Genomic DNA, 26,131 nt, shown 5'->3' with positions numbered 1-26,131 from the left:
CGTTCATTACTGTTTTTAGTTGACAGTGCATAAATGTTCACAAATTTTCTTGTCCGATTTTTTTTTTGGGACATTTGTTCCTAGACTTCTGGGTCGTCAGAGTTTTCGTATCCGATTTTTCGAATCCGATTTTTCGCAGACGTACTGCATTAAATGAAAATTGGTCGTCTGGGGACGGACGATAAAAATTTTGGTGTTTGTCCCTCCATTTTTTTTTTTTTTAAAAAGTCTGCATTGGCTGCTGAAAGTTGTGTACACACTAGCTGAAAATGGTACAATTTTACCTCGGATGGGAATTTTCGGCAGATTTTCTACCCCACTTAAGGCAGATCTTATCCATAAGATAAGAGGATCAGCAGGTAGCCAAGCCTACTTATGGAATGTATTGGAAGGGGGGAATGTGATAGAAAAGAAAGTCCATACCGTGCCTGTTATGCAGCAAACATAATACTTTGTAAGTAGTACTTTGTTACTTACTTTGTCCTGAATGGGTAAGGCATGAGTTTACTTAAAAACAGAGGTCAGCTGAAACATGTCAGAGGGGAGGGTTATAATGCGCTTGTTGCTTTACCTCTATCCCATACAGGGGCTGACTGGCAACTTTTAGCCCAGGGGGTAAGTACAAACCAGAGGCCCATGGTGCATCAACTTGGCCCCCTTCCCACTCTCCCTATTCCCAGCCCCCTCCTGACCCCCATTCCAGGCTGAAGCTCCGCTCCAGGTGCTCTCTATTCAACGGCCGAATCTGGTTTCCCGGCCTGGCCAGCAGGGGGCAGTTGGGGGGAGCTGAGACAGCTCGGTCGGGGCTGGCCGGAGGAGGAGAGTCTCCAGTGGCGTATGGAACCTGCCTCTACTCAGACACAGCTTACACCATCCATGCTGGGGGGCAGGGCTGCGCTCTGTCCTTGTCTTTATCCCGCACTCAGTAGGTCAGCGGGGGGGGGGGGGGACTTTTTACTTTTCTTCACCAGGAATCCTTTAGGCATGTCTGTGGCAGAAGTGGTGCAGCCTTTTAATGGGACATCAGACTGGTCCGGGGGCAGATGCCCCCCGGGCCAATACTCCCCTGATCTCATCTATAGAACCGTTATTAAACTACTAGTTTACTATGGAACATTGAACCAACTGAATTCCTGTTAATACAGTAAACAATCTACGTATATACTCTGTGGGCAGTTTGAATTTATTGGATTTAATTTCCTTCCTCATCAGCCTTTTGATTTGGCCAAATTGTGTTACCCACAGGTCTGTGAAAAGAAAGAGACATGTCTGATCCCGACATGCTGGTATCAACAAATAAGTCAAATCTACATAAAGGACTTGAAGTATCAGAAGAATTTGAAGCATCAGATGTGGACAGTGAACAACAGGAAAACATATGCAGGCACTGTTTTCCAAATGAATTACGTCAAGAGATAAATGAGGAGGAATCAGAAAAAAAGAACGAACCACAAGTTCTAGATGGGAAAGACGTAGTAAGCCCGGATCCTCAGACAGGCCAGGAAGAACTGCAATGGCATTCAAAGGAAGATGTGGAACTTCAGCAATGGTCTGATGGCTCCATCTACAGAGGAAATATTACTATGAACATGAAGCTGGGAGTTGGGGAATTCAGATGGTCCAATGGAGAGGTGTGTGACTGCTGTCATATAAACATTTGGGATAATAGAAAATCCTGAGTCCTTAGGAAATGTATTGTGTAAAGTGGGTCATACACATTACAATCTGTTGATGAAAATCCTTTTGATTTACCAAAAACTATATAATGTAAGTGCCTACCTGAACAATTCATTCAGAGGGACCCTTGAATTACATAATAGTTGTTTTTTTTTTTTGCAGTAGTGTTTTTTAGCGTTTTTTAGCTGTTGCGTTTTTTGGGTTTTTTTTTTTAGCAAAACTACAGTGGGTACGAAAAGTATTCAGACCCCCTTAAATTTTTCACTCTTTGTTATATTGCAGCCATTTGCTAAAATCATTTAAGTTCATTCTTCTTCCTCATGAATGTACACATAGCACCCCATACTGACAGAAAAACACAGAATTGTTGACATTGTTGCAGATTTATTAAAAAAGAAAAACTGAAATATCACATGGTCCTAAGGTGCTTTCCATTTCTTCTGATCATCCTTGAGATGGTTCTACACCTTCATTTGAGTCCAGCTGTGTTTGATTATACTGATTGGACTTGATTAGGAAAGCCACACACCTGTCTATATAAGACCTTCCAGATCACAATGCATGTCAGAGCAAATGAGAATCATGAGGTCAAAGGAACTGCCTGAAGAGCTCAGAGACAGAATTGTGGCAAGGCACAGATCTGGCCAAGGTTACAAAAAGATTTCTGCTGCACTTAAGGTTCCTAAGAGCACAGTGGCCTCCATAATCCTCAAATGGAAGACGTTTGGGACGACCAGAACCCTTCCTAGAGCTGGCCGTCTGGCCAAACTGAGCTATCGGGGGAGAAGAGCCTTGGTGAGAGAGGTAAAGAAGAACCCAAAGATCACTGTGGCTGAGCTCCAGAGATGCAGTCAGGAGATGGGAGAAAGTTGTAGAAAGTCAACCATCACTGCAGCCCTCCACCAGTTGGGGCTTTATGGCAGAGTGGCCCGATGGAAGCCTCTCCTCAGTGTAAGACACATGAAAGCCCGCATGGAGTTTGCTAAAAAACACCTGAAGGACTCCAAGATGGTGAGAAATAAGATTCTCTGGTCTGATGAGACCAAAATAGAACTTTTTGGCCTTAATTCTAAGCCAGGCACTGCTCATCACCTGTCCAATACAGTCCCAACAGTGAAGCATGGTGGTGGCAGCATCATGCTGTGGGGGTGTTTTTCAGCTGCAGGGACAGGACGACTGGTTGCAATCGAGGGAAAGATGAATGCGGCCAAGTACAGGGATATCCTGGACAAAAACCTTCTCCAGAGTGCTCTGGACCTCAGACTGGGCCGAAGGTTTACCTTCTAACAAGACAATGACCCTAAGCACACAGCTAAAATAACGAAGGAGTGGCTTCACAACAACTCCGTGACTGTTCTTGAATGGCCCAGCCAGAGCCCTGACTTAAACCCAATTGAGCATCTCTGGAGAGACCTAAAAATGGCTGTCCACCAACGTTTACCATCCAACCTGACAGAACTGGAGAGGATCTGCAAGGAGGAATGGCAGAAGATCCCCAAATCCAGGTGTGAAAGACTTGTTGCATCTTTCCCAAAAAGACTCCTAGCTGTATTAGATCAAAAGGGGGCTTCTACTAAATACTGAGCAAAGGGTCTGAATACTTAGGACCATGTGATATTTCAGTTTTTCTTTTTTAATAAATCTGCAACAATGTCAACAATTCTGTGTTTTTCTGTCAGTATGGGGTGCTATGTGTACATTCATGAGGAAGAAGAATGAACCTAAATGATTTTAGCAAATGGCTGCAATATAACAAAGAGTGAAAAATTTAAGGGGGTCTGAATACTTTCCGTACCCACTGTATACTCCCACATAAGCTCATGGCTCAAAAAAGCTCATAAACGTCGCATAGCCACGTCATTTTTAACTTTTATCAGAGTTAGAACATTTGTACAGCTGAAAAACTCCTACTAAAACCCACTAGTTCTAGGCTTTTTTTTCCAGCTAGAAAACGCCCTGCCGAAAAACGCTGATAACACACCTATGTGTGCATGGACATATAGGATAACATGCCGCCTAAGGCCTCATGCATACTGGACGTTAGAAAAATTCCAGTAGCATTAGCTGTAGAATGTTGTAGCTGTAGACAGAGTTTTTCAGGGTTTTTGCCGTATCGTTTTTCAACGTTTTCTTAGCTCTACTGTACTCCCACAGAAGCCTATGGCTTAAAAACACTGATAAACGCCAAATAGCTGCGTTTTTCAGCTTTTACCAGCTTTTTTTTTTTTTTTTTTTCCAGAGTTATGGGCCATACACACTATAAGATTTTCTGAAGACTTTTTCCTTTAGACTTACCAAAACCATATAATATGAGGTCAAACCGAAACACTTTCAATTTGTATGCAATCTGGCAGGCCCTTGCACTACATAGAAAAGGTAAATCTGAAGGAAATCTAACCACAAAAGTTGGATAGTGTGTATCCAGCTTTAGAGCATTTTTACAGCTAAAATACTCCTCATGCACACTGGACATTATAAAAAAGCCAGTAGTATTAGCTATAGAAAGCTGTAACTGTTGAGTGAGTATTTCAGCATTTTTTCAGTAGCATTTTTCAGTGTTTTTTTATAGTTTTTTTTAGCGTTTTTACCTTTTTTTTTAGCAAAACTATACTCCCATTAAAGCTTATAGCTCAAAAATGCTCATATATGCCGAATAGCCCAGTTTTTCAGCATTTCTTTGCGTTTTTCAGCTTTTACCAGAGTTAGGTCTCATGCACACTGGACGTTTTTACTAGTGATCTACCGATATCGGTTTTTCGTTGCCGATGCTGATATTTTGGTCAATGCATATTGGTATCGGCCGATATTGGCCGATATTTTCGTACATTTAAAAAATTTTTTTTTTTTACATTAGAGGTACTCTTGTTGAGGGATCTGGGGATCTAAAAGACCCCAAACCCCTCCACTGCACTTAAAAGTAGGAATAGACCGATTATCGGCAAGGCCTTTATATATCGGCGGCAGATATGCACTTTCCCTGATATATCGGTATCGGCCCCGGAACTGGCCGGTATTGCCGATATTTTTGTGACGTCATTCTGCCTTATTAGTCCGCCTCCCTTCCCTTGGACAGCCTCGTCTGGAGTCGGGACTAGTCTTGCGGTAGTGTATCACAGCCATACACCCACCCACAGCAGCCTGATGCCAGCCAGCCACCCACATCCCCATGCCCTATACAAGCCAGCCACCCACAGGCACTGTACCAGCGAGCCAGCCAGCCACCCACAGGCCCTGTACCAGCCAGCCAGCCACCCACAGGCCCTGTACCTGCCACCCACAGGCACTGTACCAGCCAGTGGGATGGGAGACCTGGGCAAGCCGCGGAAGGCCGCGGGAGGGGGGACGTCCCCTCCCGCTCCTTGTAATGACAGCCGAGCGGCTTCTCAGCCGCTTCGGTTGTCATTACAAGACAGTCGACCATCGGCTATGGACGCCGGTACTGGGGTGATCCCTCTAGCTGCAGGCATCACTCCGGTACAAGCACTTTCACGAAAATATCAGCAATATCGGTCACCTTGGTGGGCGATTCCGATATATCGGGGAAAGTGCATATCGGCCCTTGATATATCGGCTTTGCCGATAATCAGTCGATCTCTAGTTTTTACAGCTGCTGTTTTTGGCTTCAGATGTTTTTTTCTTCAGCCAGTAAACTCCCCAGCATGTTATCCTATGTGTCCATGCACACAAAAGGCTGTTATCAGAGTTTTTCAGCTGTAAAAACGCTTTAACCTTGAGAAAAGCTGAAAAACGCATTTATGATTATTATTATATATTATTCAGCGTTTATCAGCTTTTTTTGAGCCATAAGCTTTTGTGGGAGTATAGCATTGCTAAAAAAAGCTAAAAAATGCTACAGCTAAAAAAAGCTGAAAAAAAATACTGCAAAAATGTTGAAAAACTCATTCTACAGCTACAGATTTCACGTCGTTTTGATAACGTCCAGTGTGCATGAGGCCTAGGATTGTTTTTACAGCTGAAAAACACCTCTTAAAACCCATTAGTTCTGGGTTTTTTTCCAGCCAGAAAACACCCCTGCCAAAAACTGCTGATAACAGCCTGTGTGTGCATGGACACATAGAATAACATGCTGGGGAGTTTTTACAGCAGCTGTAAAAATGTCCAGTGTGCATGGGGCCTAAAACCTACTAGTTCTGGGTTTTTTTCCCAACCAGAAAACGCCCCTGGCTGTTATCATCAGTTTTTAGAAGGGGCGTTTTCTGGATGGAAAAAACCCCAGAACTAGTGGGTTTTGGGAGGAGTTTTTCAGCTGTAAAAACACTCTAACTCTGATAAAAGCTTAATAACGCTGAAAAACGCCAAAAAAAAACACGGCTATTCGGCGTTTATCAGCGTTTTTGAGCCATAAGCTTTTGTGGGAGTATAATTTTGCTAAAAAAAAAATATATATATATATTTTTGTGATTACTATCAGCCTAAATTACATGCTGATCTCATGTATCTCTCAGAGACTCCTGTGGCAAAATCTTTCCGCTGGATACCCCAACTCTACTCAACTGCTGTTGCTATGTACTGCCCTCTAAAGCAATGAAAGGAAACCTGCACTAAGAGAATATGAAGACTGTCATTGCTGACCTCTCTGTCTGAGAATGCTAGTAGCCTGCCTGTTTGAATGGACTTATTAAACTGTATGGCATAGTTTGGAAATTCAGGAGTTCTAGTATCACTCTGACTTTGTAGTCGACATTTGTAGGTTTATTGTTCCAAGTGACTTAGGTAGTGCTAAAGCCAGGGAGCGCAAAGTAACTAGTATTCTTAGAAAGTGGTCAGCAGTGACAGCCTTTGTATCTCCACTACACGTTTACCTGCTGCAATTCCTCTTTTATGTCTGCATACATCCTTTCTTACAATTTATATATTGCTTCTTTTTGCAGTTTCCCTTCCATATTTTATTTACAAAGGAATACAGTATAGCTTTCATCACGCTTATCACAATTATTAACCACTTGCCGCCCACCCACCGTCAAATGACAGCAGAGCGGCTCTGGTTCTGGGATGACATCATATAACTGCGCCCCAGAACGGCCGCTCCTGCGCGCCTGCGGGGGCACGCAGTGCGGCGATCCCGGCTGTGCTGTGTTCCAGATGATCAGTGCCCTGATTACAATACAGTAAAATAAAGGCACATCAATGACAGCAAACATGGCACATCAGTGACCCCAATCAGTGCCCGTCAGTGCCTACTCATCTGTGCTGCCCCTCAGTGCTGCCCATCAGTGCCCACCAGTGCCTCCCATCAGTGCCCACCAGTGCTGCCCATCAGTGCTGCCTGTCAGTGCCCATCATTGCTGCCTATCAGTACCGCCTATCAGTGCCTATCAGTGCTGCCTATCATTGCTCATCAGTGCTGCATATAAATGCCACCTATCAGTGCGGCATATTAGTGCCAGCTCATCAGTGCCCTTAAGTGCCACCTCATCAGTGCCCCTCAGTGCAGCCCATTAGTGCCGATCAGTGCCGCCTCATCAGCGCACATCAGTGAAGGAGAAAAATTTACTGACAAAAACTTTTTTTTTTCAAAATTTTTTGTCTGTTTCTTTTTTTTTTTTTTTTTTTTAAATAAAAAACCCTGCTGTGATTAAATACCACCAGAAGAAAGCTCTATTTGTGTGAAAAAAATGATAACATTTTCATTTGGGTACAGCATTGCATGACCGAGCATTTGTCATTCAAACTGTGACAGTGCTGAAAGCTGAAAATTGGCCTGGGCAGGAAGGGGTTGAAAGTACCCTGTATTGAAGTGGTTAAATCTTGTTACCAAAGTCTCTGTGAAATAAAATAATTCAGCTGCGATTTAGGCCACTTGCGCAGAACTGAAATATCAGTTTTGGGTGCATCTGACATGTAGTAATTTATCTGTTGAGTTATTACAGTGTGAGTAACGATTACAGATGATGGAAAGTTAGATTTCAAATATTTAGAACAGAGAAATAAAGCATGAGTTGTTGCTTGCTGCTTGTCTACTATTAAAAGAATTAAAATCACATAATGTATGTATTTTCTTTATTTTAGAGTTATATTGGTGAATTTTACAAAGATCATCACCATGGCAAGGGGATTTACTACTGGCCTGATGGCTCCAAATTCACTGGCTTCTTTTACCTCAGCCGTAAGGAAGGCTATGGGACCATGACATTTCCCGATGGCAAAAGTTACCAGGTAAATGTGTCATTGTTCTTTAGAATATTGTAGGCATTACTCCGCTGAACTACACACAGCTGTATGTATATTATTTTACAGTGATAGGTAGATAGACAGACAATGTGCCAGGCTGATGCCCTAATTCCCTCTTATGAAGCATACAGATGACCAGTAAAGGAAACTCTGATTTTTCTTTCACTGTCCCAGGGTTTTCCTGTTATGTCAGCATTCAAATCATCTTTGTAACCTCTTGATTTCTTCCTGTATTCAGGGGCTGTACAAGTCGGATGTGCGCTATGGACCTGGCTTTGAGACGTACAGTGATGGGTGCCAGGATGTTGGCATCTGGAAGGGACAGCACTTGTTCAGATTGTGCACTGTGGTACCTGGCTCTATCTCCATCCTTTCATACCCACAATTTAGTCAGCCTCAGAAGACAAATAAAAGATGTGTTAGTGAAGATCATGATTCTGTTACAGAGAAGATAAAGACTGAGGATCCTTTTTTGTTCAGATATAAGTTCCTCCTACTGGAGGACAGATTCACCCTTCCTGAGAAGATCTATTCTTATTCCTCTGACACTGACCACCTCCCTATCACCCCTACTGAGCATCTAGAGTTTAATCAGCATTTTTACAGAAACAAAGACCAGCAAGAGGTTTGCAGTCATGTTACATTTGATAATGTACAACCTAACAGTGGAATGAAGAAGATTTGTCTGCATGTTAATAAACACAGGTTAGTAAAAAATGCAGTGTATATCGGAAAGAAAGATGGGAAATACTATTTTACACGTGTCAGATCACAGCCAAGTAAAACTATCTTAAAAAAACAGTGATCTTATTATTTGAATGAAATGTGTCATCAGCATGGCCACCATTGCAACAACTAACTCCATCCACTGCCATCAGAGTTTTAAGTGTGAACCGGCCCTTAAATGACAACTTAAGGCTCTTGTATGACAGTCTAAAAAAGGTACCAAAATCAGTTACTATGTGTAGCACAAAAAAAACTTCCTTTACTTCACTTACTGAGCCAATTCCCTCTTATTTATGCCTCACATGCTCCCCCTCCCAGACACTACAGCTCACAGTGGTAGATGTGTGGAACGCAGTGTCAGAACCCAGCCAACTTTACCAACTTTTGACAAATGTCTGGCCAAACTCTCATCTTGTTGTCACTGATATGTGACAAGGACACTCTTACAGCCTCACCCTGAACAAAGATTTTCCCGCTCACGGGTCCACAATCTAAGTTCCAGCAGAATCACTGCCACTAGATGTCATAATTGTTATTGTAAGGCCAATAGGCTATTTAACAAATGTCTGTAATACACACTGTCACCACATACAGGAATATTACAGAGATTTTTAGTAGTGCTCATCAGAGAGACAGGGATTCTTTGCATTGCCGAGAGTTTTAATGCTTTTCAAAATTTTGTTTAATAATAGAAAAGGTAAGGCTTCATTCACATATCAGCGTATCGATCGCGGGCAGAATCACCGCGATTCTGCCCGCGATCCGGAAATCATTGCAAATCGCGGGACGCCTGTGCGTTGCCAGTGATTTGCAAAAGCACCCCAAATGCTGTGCGATGTTGCCGTGATTTGCGCCTGCCGAATCGCGGTAACATCGCGCAAAAAAAATCGCGGGACGCATGATGCCCAAAAGAAGCTCTCTCCTTTTCTGGGTGTCATGCGTCCCACAATTAATTTTGCGCAATGTTACCGCAATTCGGCAGGTGCAAATCGCGGCAACATCGCACAGCTTTTGGGGTGCTATTGCAAATCACGGCAATGCACAGGCATCCCGTGATTTGCAATGATTTCCGGATCGCGGGCAGAATCGCGGTGATTCTGCCCAAGATCGATACGCTTACATGTGAACGTAGCCTAAAATGGTGCAAAAAATATTTACAGTAAAAGGGTATTACAAAGTAAAAGAGACAATAATACAATGGAAAATAATAGGGTTTAAAAGTGAAAATACACAAGTCCTGGTTCTCTGAGGTCAGGAGCAAGATGGATCAGTGTGGCTCTCATGAAATAAATCTTGGCTGATGTTGCCTGTTTGATGGTAAAAGGAGAACTCCAGTCTGCTTATGCAGTCTCTCCTTTGTGGTCCCTGAGGAGGATGTTGACAGAAATTAACTAACCAATCAAGAGGTCTGAGGAGTGTCCTGATGGATGTGACAGTGTTTATGATCATGTAGCTGTCAACTCCCTCAGATACAGTCTTATACATGTATTAAAACCTTAGAATACCTACAGCTTACATTCTGGTATATTATTATCCAGCATGTAATTACTGTTTGAATGAACACACATAAAATGGGTATCTAATGCCTATTTCACTGAGATGTAATTTGATCAACCTGCCTCCATCTGCCAAAACTGTCTGCATTTTGTGAGCACCTGAGCCCTTTCCTTGTCCCCTGATCCTTATGTTGCCTTACTGCCGCATGGTCTGATTCTAGACATGGACATGGTAGTCCCTCCGTGCTTGGTGACCTCATCTCAAATGTGTCCAATATCTGTAGCCTGGAATCCTGTTGCCCTCTGGGAGTCTATTCTGTCCTTCACACTCTTACATAGTCCCGCCCAGTGTTGCTGGTTCCTCTGCCCTCTTGGCTAAGGTTTTTTACTACTTTCAAGTAAGACTTTATAGCCAAATCACCCAGTTATTTACTGAGTGACCGCAGAGGCCACAAGCACACTCCTGCACCTTTTCCCCCAGATTCTGTATCTGATCCACCCACTTTCTTGGCAGCCTCTGAGCCATCAGCCTTTGAGATTCCATCTGACTTTGAGTAGCTGTACTCTTTACCTGAGCTTCTCTTCAAGGCAGTCTTCTGCCATTTCTCCCAAATATAAAGCTTTGGTTCTTATTGAAGTGGTGCACACCATTCTGGAATTAGACGCTCAGCCTATTGCTTCTACAGTACAAGTACTGTCCTTAGTCTTGAGTTCCATAAAGCTCCTAAAACCACAAGATATGTTTGGTGTACCCACTGTTAAACGTCTTCCTCTACAGAAACACCTTGACAAGATGATTGTTCCCCCATAGTGCTTACTGACCTTGTACCCATTTGAAGAGGACTAAAACAGTGAAAAGGTGTTCTGCCTGCTCTGTGGATTTGGTAGTGTCCCTCCTTAACAAAGCCACCACCATACCGATTCAGGATGCACCATTCTTTAAGGACCTAACCAATAAATGATTGGACACCCCTCTAGAAGCCTGTTTTCCCTGACTGGTCAAAATCCCTTAAAATACATTTGGGTACTGTTGCACTTTGGTCATAGAATATTTGTGGCTTTAGACTGCAGTTGTGATGGGTTGCTGGAGGTTTCCTGTGTCATCTCCAGCATGGATCTCTTGCCTGTACTTACGTAGAGGATACTCTGGTAAAAGTGCTGGACTGCAGAACCCCTGTCTAAGAAGTGCTTGATCTGCTTCTTCAAGTAATGAAAGTGGAAAGAATTATATATATATATATATATATATATATATATATAGCATGTTTTTGAACAGGGAGGAGGTGGTGGGACCAGAGAAGGCAAAATATAAGCACAACAGGAACAGCAGACACAAAACTGTGTGTACAAATTATATAGAATCTGATAATATAATTGTGCAGCTTGCTGGAAAATCCCTTTCTACTGTTTTATTTTTTATGGTTTCAAGAAACATTAGAATAACGTTGCATTTACTGCTTACAGTGCAAACACTAAGAAACATTAACCATTCACCTGCCTCAACTCCTGGCAGCTTATATATCTTAGATACTGTCACAGCAAAATCTCCTTGTCATAATTCCTGGCTTTGTTCTTGTCAAAGATTTTGGTGTTCCCTCCAACCTTACTACATTCCAGCATTTTCTTTCACATTGTCCATATTATGAATAAATAAAAAAAATTCAACAAGGAGAGTTAGAACCCCTTAGAACGGTGCAGACTCAGGAATTCAATCTCTGAAATTTCCAATAGTATCTCAAAATAAATTGTCTGGTGGTATGTCTCTCCAGCATCTACCGAACGTTTTATATCAGTTTTGGTAAACTGACCCCTTGAAACCACATAAATTGCATAAAGGGCTCACAAAAATATTTGTATTGTTTTTTATTCATATAGATAATTAAAATATGTTTTAACCCTGTGTTTATTGAAAATGTATATAATGTTTTTTTAAATTAAATAATGGTGGTGGAGTAAAGTATGTGATAATAAACATTTCTTTAAATACTATACTGAAAATAATCACTTTTCTTATTTTTTACAGACACAGCACAGAGCACATGAAATGGGGAATTATTTCTATTATGAATGGAGACAGATGTAAGTTTGGCCCGATTGGTCCCCGTGAACGGGTGGCAGAGCAACTGATAGTGGCGGCTGGACTGGGAGATTATGATGCTGTTTCCACAATCCTGAGACATGATCTGGCCCATGTGGATGTGTCTGACAACTGTGGGCTGACTGCTCTGCAGGCTTCAGCGGTATGTAATAGACTGCATTCATTTATGATCCCTGATTGCAAATCATCCTTACTAATGAGTACTATTTCTCATTGACTGAATTTCATAATAAATTCTTAGGAAGGGGAAAAGTAATATTACAAAAAAAAAAATTCACATACAGCAAGGTAAAAAACCTGTGTTGCTCATAGCACCATATAGATTTCAACAATTACTTTTCAAGTACAGTATAGAGAAATATCTTCTTTTTTTTTGTTGTCTGTTAAATATACCATTGAAAGCGTTTAGTTATATCTGTTCGATTAGTGTGAAAAAACATCTGTTGACCCTTCAAAAAACAGCGCTGTCTTTTGTCCTGTGCACCCTGCAATCTTATCTCAGTCAAAGTTATTAAAAATTGTGTTAGGACTACAGAATACCCCCCTCCGCACTATATGATGCCATTGTAGTCCCAAAACACTTTCTGTCATAGGGTGACAGCACTGGTCATTCATAGATATAATACAGTGGGTGACCGTCAACATGCTAGGCCCAGGAGTGCGTTGCTGTCAGAATTACCATATATGAATAAAGGGTAAAAAATGCCTACAAAAATAAGACTAAGGGCCATACACGGTGCAGGCCGTGCCTGGTGCAAATTTCGTTCCTGCAACCATGGGTTGCAGAAAAGAAATTTGCTTGATTCCCACATCAACACAGACAGTGTTAATGTGAAAATCCCTCCTGCTGAGCTATTGTCTTCTCCCAGCAGGGAGGGGGCTATACCAGCCGCTAGCGATAATCGCTAGTAAAATCCAGCAGGCTGGTTGCCCCCAGGTTGATCGATCAACTTGGTTAATTCAACCGGTTCATACAAAGTCCGAATCCCGGCCGGTTCCTGCTGAGTTGGTCAAGATTCGAACTGTCTATGGCCAGCATAATTCAGCATGCACATCTAAAGATGGCCATACACTGGTCAAAATTCAGTTCAATAGGGACTGGCTGAATTCTTATTAGTGTGTGGCTGTCCCGGTCGACATAAATGCTTGACACCTCATTTGTGTGGATGGGGGAATCTTTTAAACTAACAGTGTATGGCCATGAGCTGGAAGATGCAATGTATTACATTATTGTTCTTTGGTTTACATACATTATCACATGCTAATCTGATTAGTTGATGAATTAAATTGTCACACTTACAGTGGATATAGAAAAGAATCACCCATCACCCCCGTTAAAATAATCACATTTTGTTGCTTTCCAGCCTGAAATAAAGATAGATACAGTTTTTGTTTTCTCCAGCTGTATTTACTCAGTGCAACTGATAATATCTAAGTGAAAGATATACCACCAACATGTAAGAAAAAAAAATATCAAAAAACAGAATCACTGAGTTGGAAGAAGGATTACCCCCTTGTGTCAGTATTTTGTTGAACCACCTTTTGCTTTAATTACAGCCTTTAGCCTGCGGTCACACCTAGTACGCTTTAAAGTAGTGCAATTTAAAGTCCGACTCCAACACTACTTCAGAACTACTTCTGTGAGATTTGTAACAATTTGTAACGATGTTATAAGAGGGGCTGCCCATGTCACATTGAGGAACAGTGATGTTATCAACAAAAATTGAACTAGCAAAGGGTTAATATTTAACTTCTTTTAGGGCTCAAGTAGTGTTGATATAGTCACAGGTACGATTTGCAGCACAATTTACATTATAGTCTATGGCAGTAAAATCGTGCTGAAGTGTTGAAGTAATACATGAGCTACTTCTGAAATAGTACTACTTTAATCTTATCTATCAGCGACACTGCCATAGAGATACATTAGATGCTATTTCAGGTACGATTTGTAAATCATATGTTGTGCCTGAAGTCGTACTTGTGTGACCGAGGGCTAAGTCTATTGAGATATGTCTCTACCAACTTTGCACATCTAGACTTTGCAATATTTGCCCACTCTTCATTGCAGAACTGCTCAAGTTCAGTTTAATTTGATGGTAACTGTTTGTGGACTGCAGTCTTCAAGTCATTCCACAGATTTTCAGCCATCTGGAAAGGCTCCCCGAGTCCCCCTGCAGGCAGAACATAATAGTGCTGCTGAAGGCATTTCTGCAATCAAGCAATACCTTTCACTCTGGTGAAAGGAAAGAAAATGAAGTCATCTATGAGCTGCTTTAGCTGCTGTTGTACAAATCTAGCCCAATGAGGAACAAAAAGGAGGGCGCAAACGCCTACTGCATTTACCTTCAATACCAATGACATTTTTTAAAAAATACTTCATGCCCACAGCCACCATCACCCCAGGTGGATTAAGAATGTCCCCCTGGGGAAATTTTGCAGGCTGCGATGCACATGCACACGTATTCAAGATTATGATGAGCAGAGTACTGTATTAAAGGAAAAATTCTTGGAGAAACAGACAGGAAAATCTGCAAGTAGATTCAACTGGACCTAGCAAGGGTGCTGGTTGGCGAATGACAGCAGCCTAACCGGGGGGGGTGGGGGGGGGGGTAAGAGGAATTATCAGGTATCTTTTCACACCAAATACAATCAAAAAATCTCTGGTAAAACATTAGCGCAACCTAGAACAGGACCTGCTCTTCTCCAAAGCCATCTCAGATAAACCCAGAGTTATTTATCAGAGACCCAAGAGACCTAAACAGCCTTGTTGCCCCAAGTCAGGTGAAGCCCCTTACCAAGGAACTATCCCCCACGTGGAGCACCATGTTTGACCATAAAGGGAGCTTTAGATGTGGGGTTCTGAATTGTGGGGCTTGCCAGTTCATGTGGCATAGGAAGAAGGAGGCGCCAGGGATGGAAGGAAGAATTCTTCCCATGAAACAGTTCATTAACTGTTCAACGCAATTTGTTGTGTATTGTGTAGTTTGGCTCTGTGGTCTCCTATATGTGGGTCGAACTTCACAGGCTTTGAGGACTCGCTTTGGGGAACATAAACATAACATTCTAACAGGATTCAACTGACGTGCTCTCTTTTTCCACTTTCGTGATGCAGCATATGAAGTACAGGTTGGATTGGGAGTAAGCACACTAGCTAAGGTCTGTATTTCGATTATTTAGGGAGAGATAGGTGTGTGGGGGGGGTTTGCAAAATAGATCAATAGATCAATTATGATCTGATTTATTAGACAGAGAATATGTTTCCTATATGCACTATCAGTGCATGCTCTTGTTAATTTTATTTAGGATAGAATATTCCATTCTTTTCTTTTTATTATATATAGAGGTTCAGCTAGGACTTGCACCATATTGGAGACCTTCATATATTTAATAAGTATTTTTAAACATAGATTTTGGAATATGTATCAATCTGTGCTCTATAGAATTATCATCATAACTATGTTATGGGTGGCCACCTGTCTATGGGTGTCTACTGGTAACAGTGGCACTAGTATTAGTGGTATTTTCGAGACCATCTGAGACTGTACCGGTTTGCACCCTAGATCAAATCTTTTTATACACTTATTATTTTTTTTTATATATTTTATATATAATGTCCCTTTAAAATGTCCGTCTTCCTCGCTATACCGAGCAGCGTGCGTTCGACTCACTTCCGCTTGCGTTCCACCATACCGGAAATTACGTATTACGTTAGCTGTGAAGGCTGGAATTACGTCAACGCGTTTTGCCCCTCCCTGTTGGCGTCTTCAAAGACATTTGCGGAGGTGCCAGCTGGTTGCTCGGGTCTCCCGGTGGGATGGGAGACTCGGGCAGAGCCACGCAAGGCGGCGGGAGGGGGGGGCGTCCCCTCCCGTGCACTGGGATAAGGACCGAGCAGTTTCCAAGCCGCATCAGCCATTACCACCTGAAAGCTGACCGCCGGCTCTAAAAAATGGTACCGGGATGATGCCTCTAGCTGCGGTACAACCACTTCTTGCAGCTGACGTAGAGCTACGTCATTTTGTGGGAAGTGGTTAATAAACTCAGTTCCCTTGGCCTCCGAGATTTTGCTCTATCTTCGTTCTCTTCCTACCTATCACAGCGCTCCTTACCTACAACTCTATCTCCTCCTCTTCATTGCCCCTTTCTGTGGGGGTACCCCAAGGCTTTGTTCTTGGACCCTTTCTCTTCTCTATCTACACAGCCTCCCTTGGTCACTTGATAACCGCCCATGGCTTCCAATACACTCAAATCTATCTGTCTACTCCTCACCTCACTCCTTCAGTCTCCTCTCGCAATACTAACTTACTGACATATCAACATGGATGTCTCACCACTTCCTCAAACTAAATCTCTGTAAAACTGAGCTGATAATATCCCCCGCCCATGCCCCCCTCCATGAATTTTTCATCAAAATTAGTTATGCAACTATCAATCCCTCCCCTCATGCCAGGGTACTACGTGTATTTCTAGACTCTAACCTGTCCTTTCAGCCCCAAATTCAGTCATTGCCAAAAGCTTGTAGACTTCACCTCTGTAACATCTCTCAAATTCACCCCTTTTTTAACAACTGAAACCAACAAGCTACTCATTCACTCCCTTGTTATCTCTCGCCTTGACTATTGCAACTCCCTTCTCATAGGGAAAAATCACCCAAACCATCCTCTCCTCTCCCCTCAAGACCTCCTACTCTCAAGCTCCCTTGTCTTGTTCTCCCATGCTCGTCTCCAGGATTTCTCCAGAGCCTTTCCCATCCTCTGTAATGCTCTACCTCGACCTGTAGGGCTATCTCCTTCTCTCGCAGCCCTTAGGCAATCCCTGAAAACTCATCTCTTCAGGGAAGCCAATCACACCTTCCAACTAATCTTTGACCTCTTCCATCAGGTCATTTCCCCACAGTTACAACCTCTTGTAACACCTGCCCCACCCCATTAGAATGTAAGCGCTCCTGAGCAGGGCCCTCTTAATCCTCTTGTATTTTAGTGTATTGAAACTGTATTGTCTCCCTTTTATATTGTAAAACACTGCGTAAACTGTTGGCACTATAAATCCTGAATAATAATAATTTACTATATATTTTATTTTTTATGACTGTATGCTGAATGTGTTTGCCGGTACTTCATCCTGCAGGATCTGCATGTTATTTTCCAGTACCTGCCAAATACCTGACTTTTTTTGAAAAGATAACATAGCTAAAATCCTCCAACTGTACGAGTGATTTTACTTATAGATCTGTCCATCAAAAATCCAGAACCCTTCTGCTGACATCACCCAGAGTGACCCCTCTGGGAAAATGTCTAAGGGGTCAGTGATTCTGTCATCGCTGTTGATGAGACACGACTGTGTGACAGAGCCATGGCATATTATCCCAGCGGGAAGAAAACAGAAAGCATTGTGTAGATCTGCTATCAGTAATCTGTGATCCTTCAGCTATTAGCTGCCAACATTTAAAATCAGTTTGTAGGGATAGTTTGCTGCTACTTGTGAATTGAATGAGGAAAGGTCCAAAAACTGTTCACATCTATAAAAGTGCAATTTACGGCACAACAAGTGTAATCAAGAGAGCCTTGACATGTTTCACACTTGAGTACTTAGTGATTGCAAACGATCACCTTGTAAAAAACCCTTTCAGTGTAAAATAGAAATAAAAGGCAAACATTTTTTGTATAGATATAAAAAAACATTATAAATACCTTTTTTCCCTTTTCTATAAATGATCACATTCCCTCTGTTCTCAGCTGCATAAGAGCTGGGGGGGGGGGGGGAGGAGATGCAGCAACACACCGAGCTTCCCAGTGAATGGCTGTACAGGAGAGCTGTGTTAGGACAAGTCTGATCTTTGGAGTAGAGTAGGCTGAGTTCCCAGCGTAGCTAGAGCACTGACCATGGTGTGCTCTCCTGCTTATAGATAAAAACAAAGGATGGCTGCACTCCCATAGATGATGCAATTGAGTTTATTCAGGAGACAAAATAAAAACAAAAAACACATACAATAGTGTACAGGCAGGGGCAAGTAAGGTGATACAGTTCACATGACTTTGTCAAAACCATACAAGACATAGCCACAATGCATATATATATATATATATATATATATATATATATATATATATATATACTGTATATATCAAACTTCACATGATTATACAGGTGTAATTAATTGATTGATTGAGTGGTCAAGCTTGCTCGTTCCAATCCTTGTTCCCATTTTAAGAGACATATCAAATAAGCCCATATCTACGGTATCAACAGAAGATATACCATTCAAATAAAAATTATACCTGTAATAGAGAAAAATGCATTGAAATATCTCTATAAACAACAATGAACCTCTAAAGGAACAAAAAAAAAAAAAATAACAAGGAGCAAAGCAAAGAAAAATTAGGATTTAACATATGCTTCTAATTAAAGGAGTATAAACACACTGGTGGACATGACAAAACTATCCCATTAATATTACCATCTATACTAAATGGTTCACCCAAAATCAAAACATTAAAATTACTTATAAAAGCGGGTCAAATCCCTCTCAAAATTCAAACCCACTGGAATTCTGGTATGTAAAGAAAATATCCAAAACACCTCTTGTTTGCACAAGATTCTAAATTTATCTCAACCCACTCCTAGGGGTGATGACCTTCTCTAAACCCTAAATCTGCAATAGGGAGGTGTTACCCCCAATAAAATGCCCAGCTACATTGGTGCCGTGTTCTTTCTTGATGTCATAAACATGATTGTGCAATCTATCTCAAAGTCTCCTAGTTGTGCGAGCCACATATTGGATTGCACACTCCTTGCTGGTTATCAAATAGATCACATTTTTGGTGTTGCAATTTATGAAAGATTTAATTTTGAAGGTCCTGTTATTCGCAGTAGATCGAAACTGGTCAGACTGTATCAACCAAAGGCAACATGAACAATTTGTTATTCCACATTTAAATGTCTCTGTAAGATCTAGCCATGTTCTGCTCCGAGCACAGGAATTATAATCACTAGGAGATAGGGAATTAGCTAAAGAGGGAGCCTGCTGTGACACCGTTTTAAAGCCTTTAGACAAACATTTAGCATAGCTTTTATTTTCATATAAAATTGGTATATAATGTTCTATAATCCTTATGATCTTACTGAATTCCATACTATAGGGAGTGGAAAAGATGGGTATGTCAGACAGATTAGATTTACAGTTTATGTTTCCTAACGTTTTGTTCCTGGGTGTAACCTCTGCAATAATAATAACCCTACAAAGAACATTTGTTTTATATCCCAGAGCATAAAATCTATTATACATCTCATCGTTTTCCAGTAGAAAATCCCCCTCCCTGCTGCAGATCCTGCGCAACCTCAAAAATTGCCCTACTGGTATCCCACGAGTCCCATGGTTCCGGTGCCTAGAATCTGTGCGAAGAAAGGTATTGCCAGACAAAGGTTTCCTATAGAGATTGGACACAATGCGGTTCTCTCTATTGGATAAAACAACAGCTCTCCTGCTTAGTGTGGTCAGTTTTTTGTAGGAAAACAGGGGGACTGGCAGGGATGCCAGAGATTTCACACACAAGGGAAAAAATCCAAAGAGAACAGGATACTTTCTCATACAAGTACATGGTACAGCAGGCACATATCAGGAATATGAAATGTTGGGGTACCAAATGCTTTAATCATAAACCTTACTTACTTTCACTTACTTAAGCTAGTCATACATAGATCAAAATTCAGCTGCTTCAGCAGCAACCGGCCAAATTTTAATCCATATGTGGCCTTTGTGTTTGAATAGAAGTCAATCTACTGATTGACTTTCGTTCAACTAGCCTGTTTGTATATTTTTGCTCAATCAGCACTGCAGGCAATGGGCTGCTGTACAGTGCACTGAAAAAGTATTCATACCCCTTGAAATGTTCCACATTTTGTCATGTTACAACCAAAAACGTACATTTATTTTATTGGGATTGTATATGATAGACCAACACAAAGTGGCACATAATTGTGAAGTGGAAGGAAATTATAAATGTTTTTCAATTTTTAAAAAAAATAAATATCTGAAAAGTGTGGAGTGCGTAAGAAGTCGATTTATAAAGGGAAGGTTTGACCTAGCCACACCCCTTACTTCTGCTTCTCAAAGTGAGAAAGTGAATCCTATTATTTTACTGAATGAGGAAAAAGTACTATGAGGGAAACTTTTAGAAGCTATGTGACTGGGTTCTTCTTTTATCACAGAATGTTCTTTTTTGTATGATTCAGAAAGCACTGTAAAAGACACCGCAGGCTTTGCACTCTATGAATGAAATGTAATATGCTGGTGCAGTGTGCGGAGCATTTACTGTGGTATCCTGCAGATAGCAGATAACCGTATCTGCATTCCATTGAAAATAGGCTGCAGAGTAGAGAAAGCATATGATGAGGATGACAGGCAGGGAAGTAGCACCTTATAAAAGGATTAGGTAATCACAGCACCCTTATTTCTATCATCTTAAGGAAATTTAAAGATAAATCTTCTTTTGTCATAATATTCCATCACTGTATGGGTTTTTCTTGCTGTCTATCTTGGAAGCAATGGAATCATCGTACATATAGATTGAGATTATAAATGTACCTTTCGTTCACCCAGAGGGGCTATAACTCATTTCTGACATGTAATATATGGTGATATAGTGTGATATATTATAATAACAAATTCTGTTTCAGGTAAATGGTCATAATAACGTCATTAACCTTCTGCTAGACAATGGAGCGGATGTTAATAAGAGCAATGATGAAGGATTATCAGCTTTGTCCTTGTGCCTGATGCTTTTTTACAGCTCCAAACCATTCTGGCCGAATGTGGCAGAGCGGAACCTCCCTTTGAGCAAGGTTGGTCCTAATCCATTTATTTTTACCTGAACACCATTTATACTTTAGCCAAGGGCCTATGTGACTAGCAGCCCTAGGGCACAACTGTAATAAGATCAGTAAAAAAGATTAAAAATAATATTAAAGCAAAACATTGGGTGGGGACCTGTTGCCATAATGAGCAACTATACACAGTATAATTTCATATTATGGCAGACTATCAGTCTGGTGTCCTCCAGCACTGGCGGGTCCATTGTTTAGGGTTCTGTGTCCCTAAAGTGGTAGTAAACCGCTGTGTATTTTTTTTTTTTTTTTGCAACCTTCAAGGTAAAGCCATAATGTCTTAGTATGCATTGCATACTAGCACCTTATAAGAAACTTACCTTAGAACAAAGCCTTCTAGCGGGGTCACAGACTCCGGCTGTGTGAGTGGCTGGAGCCGGGATGATGTCTTTCAAGCAGACTCAATCAGACCACCCATTGATCTCTATGGGACGGCGGATGTTAGCAGACATGTGCTCGCTCACACCTGCTGGGCATCCGATCTGATAAATTCCGCTAAAAACAGATGTATGGCGATAAGTTTGCCATACATCCATTGGATCGGATAACAATCAGTTGGAAATGGATATGCAGTTCGCTTCCATCCGACCACCTCATAGAAAGCAGCGGGTCCATGTCTGCTCTTCATAGCGGAGCGGAAATGAACCTGTCATCCGCTTGCCCTACTAAGAATGTAAAAGGGAAGGATTTGCTAGGATATTCAGTGATGGGTGTAAACACCCAAAGCTCCAAGGCGAAGGGTAGGGATGAGCTCAGGCATTTTAAGACCCACTTAAACAATCCTGACTCAAAACTGTCACCGTACTTGACCAATCATAAGCAGACGAGGCATTCTCTACCTTGCAGCCGCATGTACACATGTCCCCTTGTATACATGCAACTACAAGGCAACTACAAGGCAGGGAATGCCTTGGCAGCTTATGATTGGCCAAGTACAATGACAGATTTCTGGTGGGGTTGCTCAGGTGGGGTTTGGACTGAGATCTAAACATGTCTAAATTCAACCCTAGTGAAGAGGAACAGAGGCAGAAATTATGTTTGGGAAATCTCACTGTTGTAGTATCCAAGACATATAGACAGCCAGTGTCTCTGCACATTCCCCATGTTGTTGAATTGACACTTTTGGGTTTACTGTAACAATAAAACCAATACTTTAACAATAAAAGCAAACTTATACATTATGTACAAGTATAGGAAGAATCAAGTGACTTCACGTTGGGTATCAGTGGAAGTGAAGGGAATACTGGCCATGAGAAGGATGTGAAGCACTATGACCAAACGCCTACAGTTTCGGAGACCTGTCCTGATATACCTTATTGTGAAACTGGCCCTGGACAGGAAGCATTGGATTCAACCTCTGAACCTCACAAGTATGACTGTCAACTGCCTAGCCAATTTTATTTTTTTGTTTGTACCCACCACACTCTCAACCACACTCAACATTTAGTCTGTCCAATTCATTGGCTGTGTGCTGTTACTGCATAGCTAGACTACTGAGAAATTTTAGAATAATCAATTATTCAGTGCTCCATTTGCTGCCCCCACATTTTAATCTCCCCAGCAGTCTGGAAGTATATTATTCTCCCCTGGATTAGTATAACAGAGTGAATCAGAAACCAGTGCTATATTCCTAAAGCTTGAATGTACTATAACCACTTTCCCCAGAATAATCAAATAGTCTTATAGTCCATGTAAATGTGAAAAATCAAAACACATTATAGTCCCTACAACATGTGAATATCTTCCATTTGTTTTTGAGCCTCCAGTGCGAGCTTGGCCCACAATAAGTGAGCTAGTGGTGACTGTGTACTTATATATTGAACCCACTTGGACCCTATAAGAACCATGTCTTGCAGATTCTGGTGAGAATCCATTTGCATGGAGTTCCAGCACGGTGGTGGTTGTGGAATGGAGTTGTACAAGCACATGTAGCATTAGTTTGGGAGCACTGTGTTTATAAGTAATGTAAGCATAATTTTTTTTTTTTTGTGGTACCATGGTCATTATCATATATTTTGGATTTTGCATGGGACAGTGGAATATCTTTGGATTTTTGGCAAGAAGGAGGGAGACAACTGGAGATAAGAAAGATATTTGCATCAAGTCTGATTTGATCTATTCATACAGAAGGTCCCATACACACTGGACATTTCTCTATCTCTCCTAAACGCCTCTCCTCCTGGCAGCGCATTTTGGCAGAAAAAACACTTGATGCTTAAAAATGCATTTAGGAACATTTAGCTGCATCAAGGGCTTGAGAGTTAATTAATTTAATAGGCCAGAATAATAATTTCTGCGAAAACACAGCTGCTTCTGGACGCGCTGGCAGTGAGTTTTTCTGCCTCTAAACACCTCTACCCCTAAACTCCTCTAAAAGCCTATGTGTAAATGGACACATAGGCTAACATGCATGGGCATTTAGAGGCAGGAAAAAAAAACACCTCTAGAAGCAGCAGGGTGAAGCCTAAGGGTCAGAATAACTGGTGAGAGTTTATTTCCCCTGGGGTCATGGAAACCAATGGAAGATAACGAATTTGAAGGATATCTTCAAAGGATTCACATGTGGTGGGACTATAAGGTGTTCTGATTTTCACATTCACAGGCTATACGATTATTTGATTATATTTGGGAAAGTTGTTATAGTACATTTTAGCTTTAGGAATAGAGCTCTGGTTTCTGATTCACTCTACTGAGAGATTAGACAAACACATAATGGTCAATATTGTATTTATTTGGTCACTTGGAAGTAGATATACATTATTCTGGAAAGCTGGGAACTATGTCACAGGGGACCTTGTTACCAAAAATGCCCACAACAAGAACTTTAATCCTAAAGCGTTACATAGAAATTACACCAACACGGGGTAAGACCGTGGGTGCCAAGATGGATAATAATAGGTGCCACATCCTATTTGACATGGACCTTCTAGGCACACAAATAAAATCCCAAAAAAGTTTATTCAAAACAAAACAAATAACACATCATTAAAACCATATAAGATCAAAAGAACTGTAATTGAATAGCTGATCAACCAAATGCTGACAATAACTAGGGTAGACGGGCATCCCAGGACCCTAAAGTGGTCAGCATCAATAATAGAGGCTCGACAGGTTTTTCAAATTTTCGCTTCTTCAGGAGCTCATTACATTTATTCTAAATAAATAAAAAGAACAACATTAAGTACCATTTGTACTATGTAAGCAATTTTACTAGTGAATAAACCACACTTAAATATATTGTGCTCGAGGTCAAAAGGTGGAATATTGGCATGCATGAGGGTCACGGACATATGTGGGGGCGCACACATTACCAGCACCATAGAAAAGTAGGCTGAATAAAAATATTTTGGAAAAAAAAAGAAAAGTAGGCTGTTACTTCTATATAAGAAGATAAAAATGTACATAAAAGATAGAGAGAGCAAGAGCTACCACCACAAAACAAGAGGAGAGGGATGGGTTATAATACAAACCACATACCCAGAGCCATCTCTGCTAATAACAAATCGGGGGTAGGCAAAAGTAACTCATCCGATGGTGATGCCAAAGCATGTGAGATGGCTACATGAACCTATAACATACTAATACTGTACCAGCTATAAAAGATATAGAGAGAGGCAGTGGGTAATAGTATAAAATATATATATTGCAATGAGAAAGGGCAAAGCACAAAAATGTGCTAGTCCTTGAATTAATTAATAATGTTTAGATGAAAGTGCTCACCTCACAATGTATAAATAAAAAAATGGGGGTAGCCAGGGAAACGTATTAAATGGATTATGTGAGTGAAACAAGTCAGAATACAGCACATCCAGTTATCATTGGTTGTATCAACAGTAGAAGGCTGTATGAAACCCTAAATTCCCAAAAAGGCTGCTCCCACAATGTGGGGATCTGTGAAATTAAAAAGCCATCATATAACCAGTAGGGATGATCGAACTTTTGAAAAGTTCGGTTCGGCCAGAACATCCGAACTTCCTGAAAGTTCGGCCCGGATTTCAGAACCCCATTGAAATCAATGGGACCCGAACTTCGGTAATCAAAAAACACCATTTTGAAGTCCTAAAACCGAATAAATGCCCCTAAAAAGTGCCTGGGGTTCTGGGTCATGCCCCAGGGACTATTAATCACACAAAAAAAAGTTCTTAAAAATTGTCATTTTTGATAGAGAGCCAATTATTGAAAAAATTTAAAAAAAAAAAAAAATTTCTTTGGATTTAGTATCTGGGGGGTCTAAAAAGTGTACCCGTGAAGTTTCAGCTCTGTAGAATGTCCAGAACCAGAAAAAAAAAGATTGTTTATATTAGGTCACTTATAGAACAGGGATATGGCTCCGCTATTTTCACACCTTGCCGGTTTAGTAGAAAGCTTTTTTTTGGGCATTTTTTGGGGTCTTTTGAGGCAGGCAAAACATCTGAACTTGTGTATAGGGGTATATATACACACATACTTATATGTATATATACACCTAGACATATATAGGTGTGATAGCAGCAGAAATATATGCTTGCGCTAATTAAATACTTAACACTAATATGGCTTCTCTCCTATCACACCTATATATGTGTAAGTGTATAAATACATATAGCATGTGTGTATGTATACCCTTATACACAAGTTCAGATGTTTTGCCTGTCTCCAAAGACCCCAAAAAAATGCCTGCAACAGCACACCTGGGTGGTTTTTTTTTTTGGCGCTAGCGTTTTTTTGGGCATTTTTTTGGGGTCTTTGGAGGCGTATCGCGTATCGCCACGTGACTGGGCTTCCTCAGTAGGCCTACGCTAGGCCTAAGCTGTGGTTTATCTGTATGGAGGTGAGCAGGCACTTTGCTCGGTGACAGATATACAGTATCTCACAAAAGTGAGTACACCCCTCACATTTATGTAAATATTTTAATATATCTTTTCATGTGACAACACTGAAGAAATTACACTCTGCTACAATGTAAAGTAGTGAGTGTACAGCTTGTATAACGGTGTAAATTTTCTGTCCCCTCAAAAAAACTCAACACACAGCATTTAATGTCTAAACCACTGGCAACAAAGGTAAGTACACCCCTAAG

The 26,131-nt window shown here is 41.1% G+C and overlaps 1 protein-coding gene across 1 annotated transcript in view; it reads left to right on the top strand.

Moving 5' to 3' along the window:
• Positions 1 to 26,131, top strand: part of ANKMY1 (ankyrin repeat and MYND domain containing 1) — a 100,930-nt gene that overhangs the window by 7,957 nt on the left and 66,842 nt on the right. The window contains exons 2-7 of the mRNA XM_082252200.1: positions 1,246 to 1,631; positions 7,708 to 7,854; positions 8,108 to 8,574; positions 12,115 to 12,331; positions 20,866 to 21,030; positions 22,267 to 22,442. Of these exons, the coding sequence (XP_082108326.1) occupies positions 1,266 to 1,631; positions 7,708 to 7,854; positions 8,108 to 8,574; positions 12,115 to 12,331; positions 20,866 to 21,030; positions 22,267 to 22,442 (1,538 nt within the window). The 5' untranslated portion in view covers positions 1,246 to 1,265. The remainder of the gene's footprint in view (positions 1 to 1,245; positions 1,632 to 7,707; positions 7,855 to 8,107; positions 8,575 to 12,114; positions 12,332 to 20,865; positions 21,031 to 22,266; positions 22,443 to 26,131) is intronic.

This window comes from Pelophylax lessonae (genome assembly GCF_965119305.1).
Source record: "Pelophylax lessonae genome assembly, chromosome: 3".
Lineage (NCBI taxonomy): Eukaryota > Metazoa > Chordata > Amphibia > Anura > Ranidae > Pelophylax > Pelophylax lessonae.
This window is presented reverse-complemented; position numbering and strand designations above follow the sequence as displayed.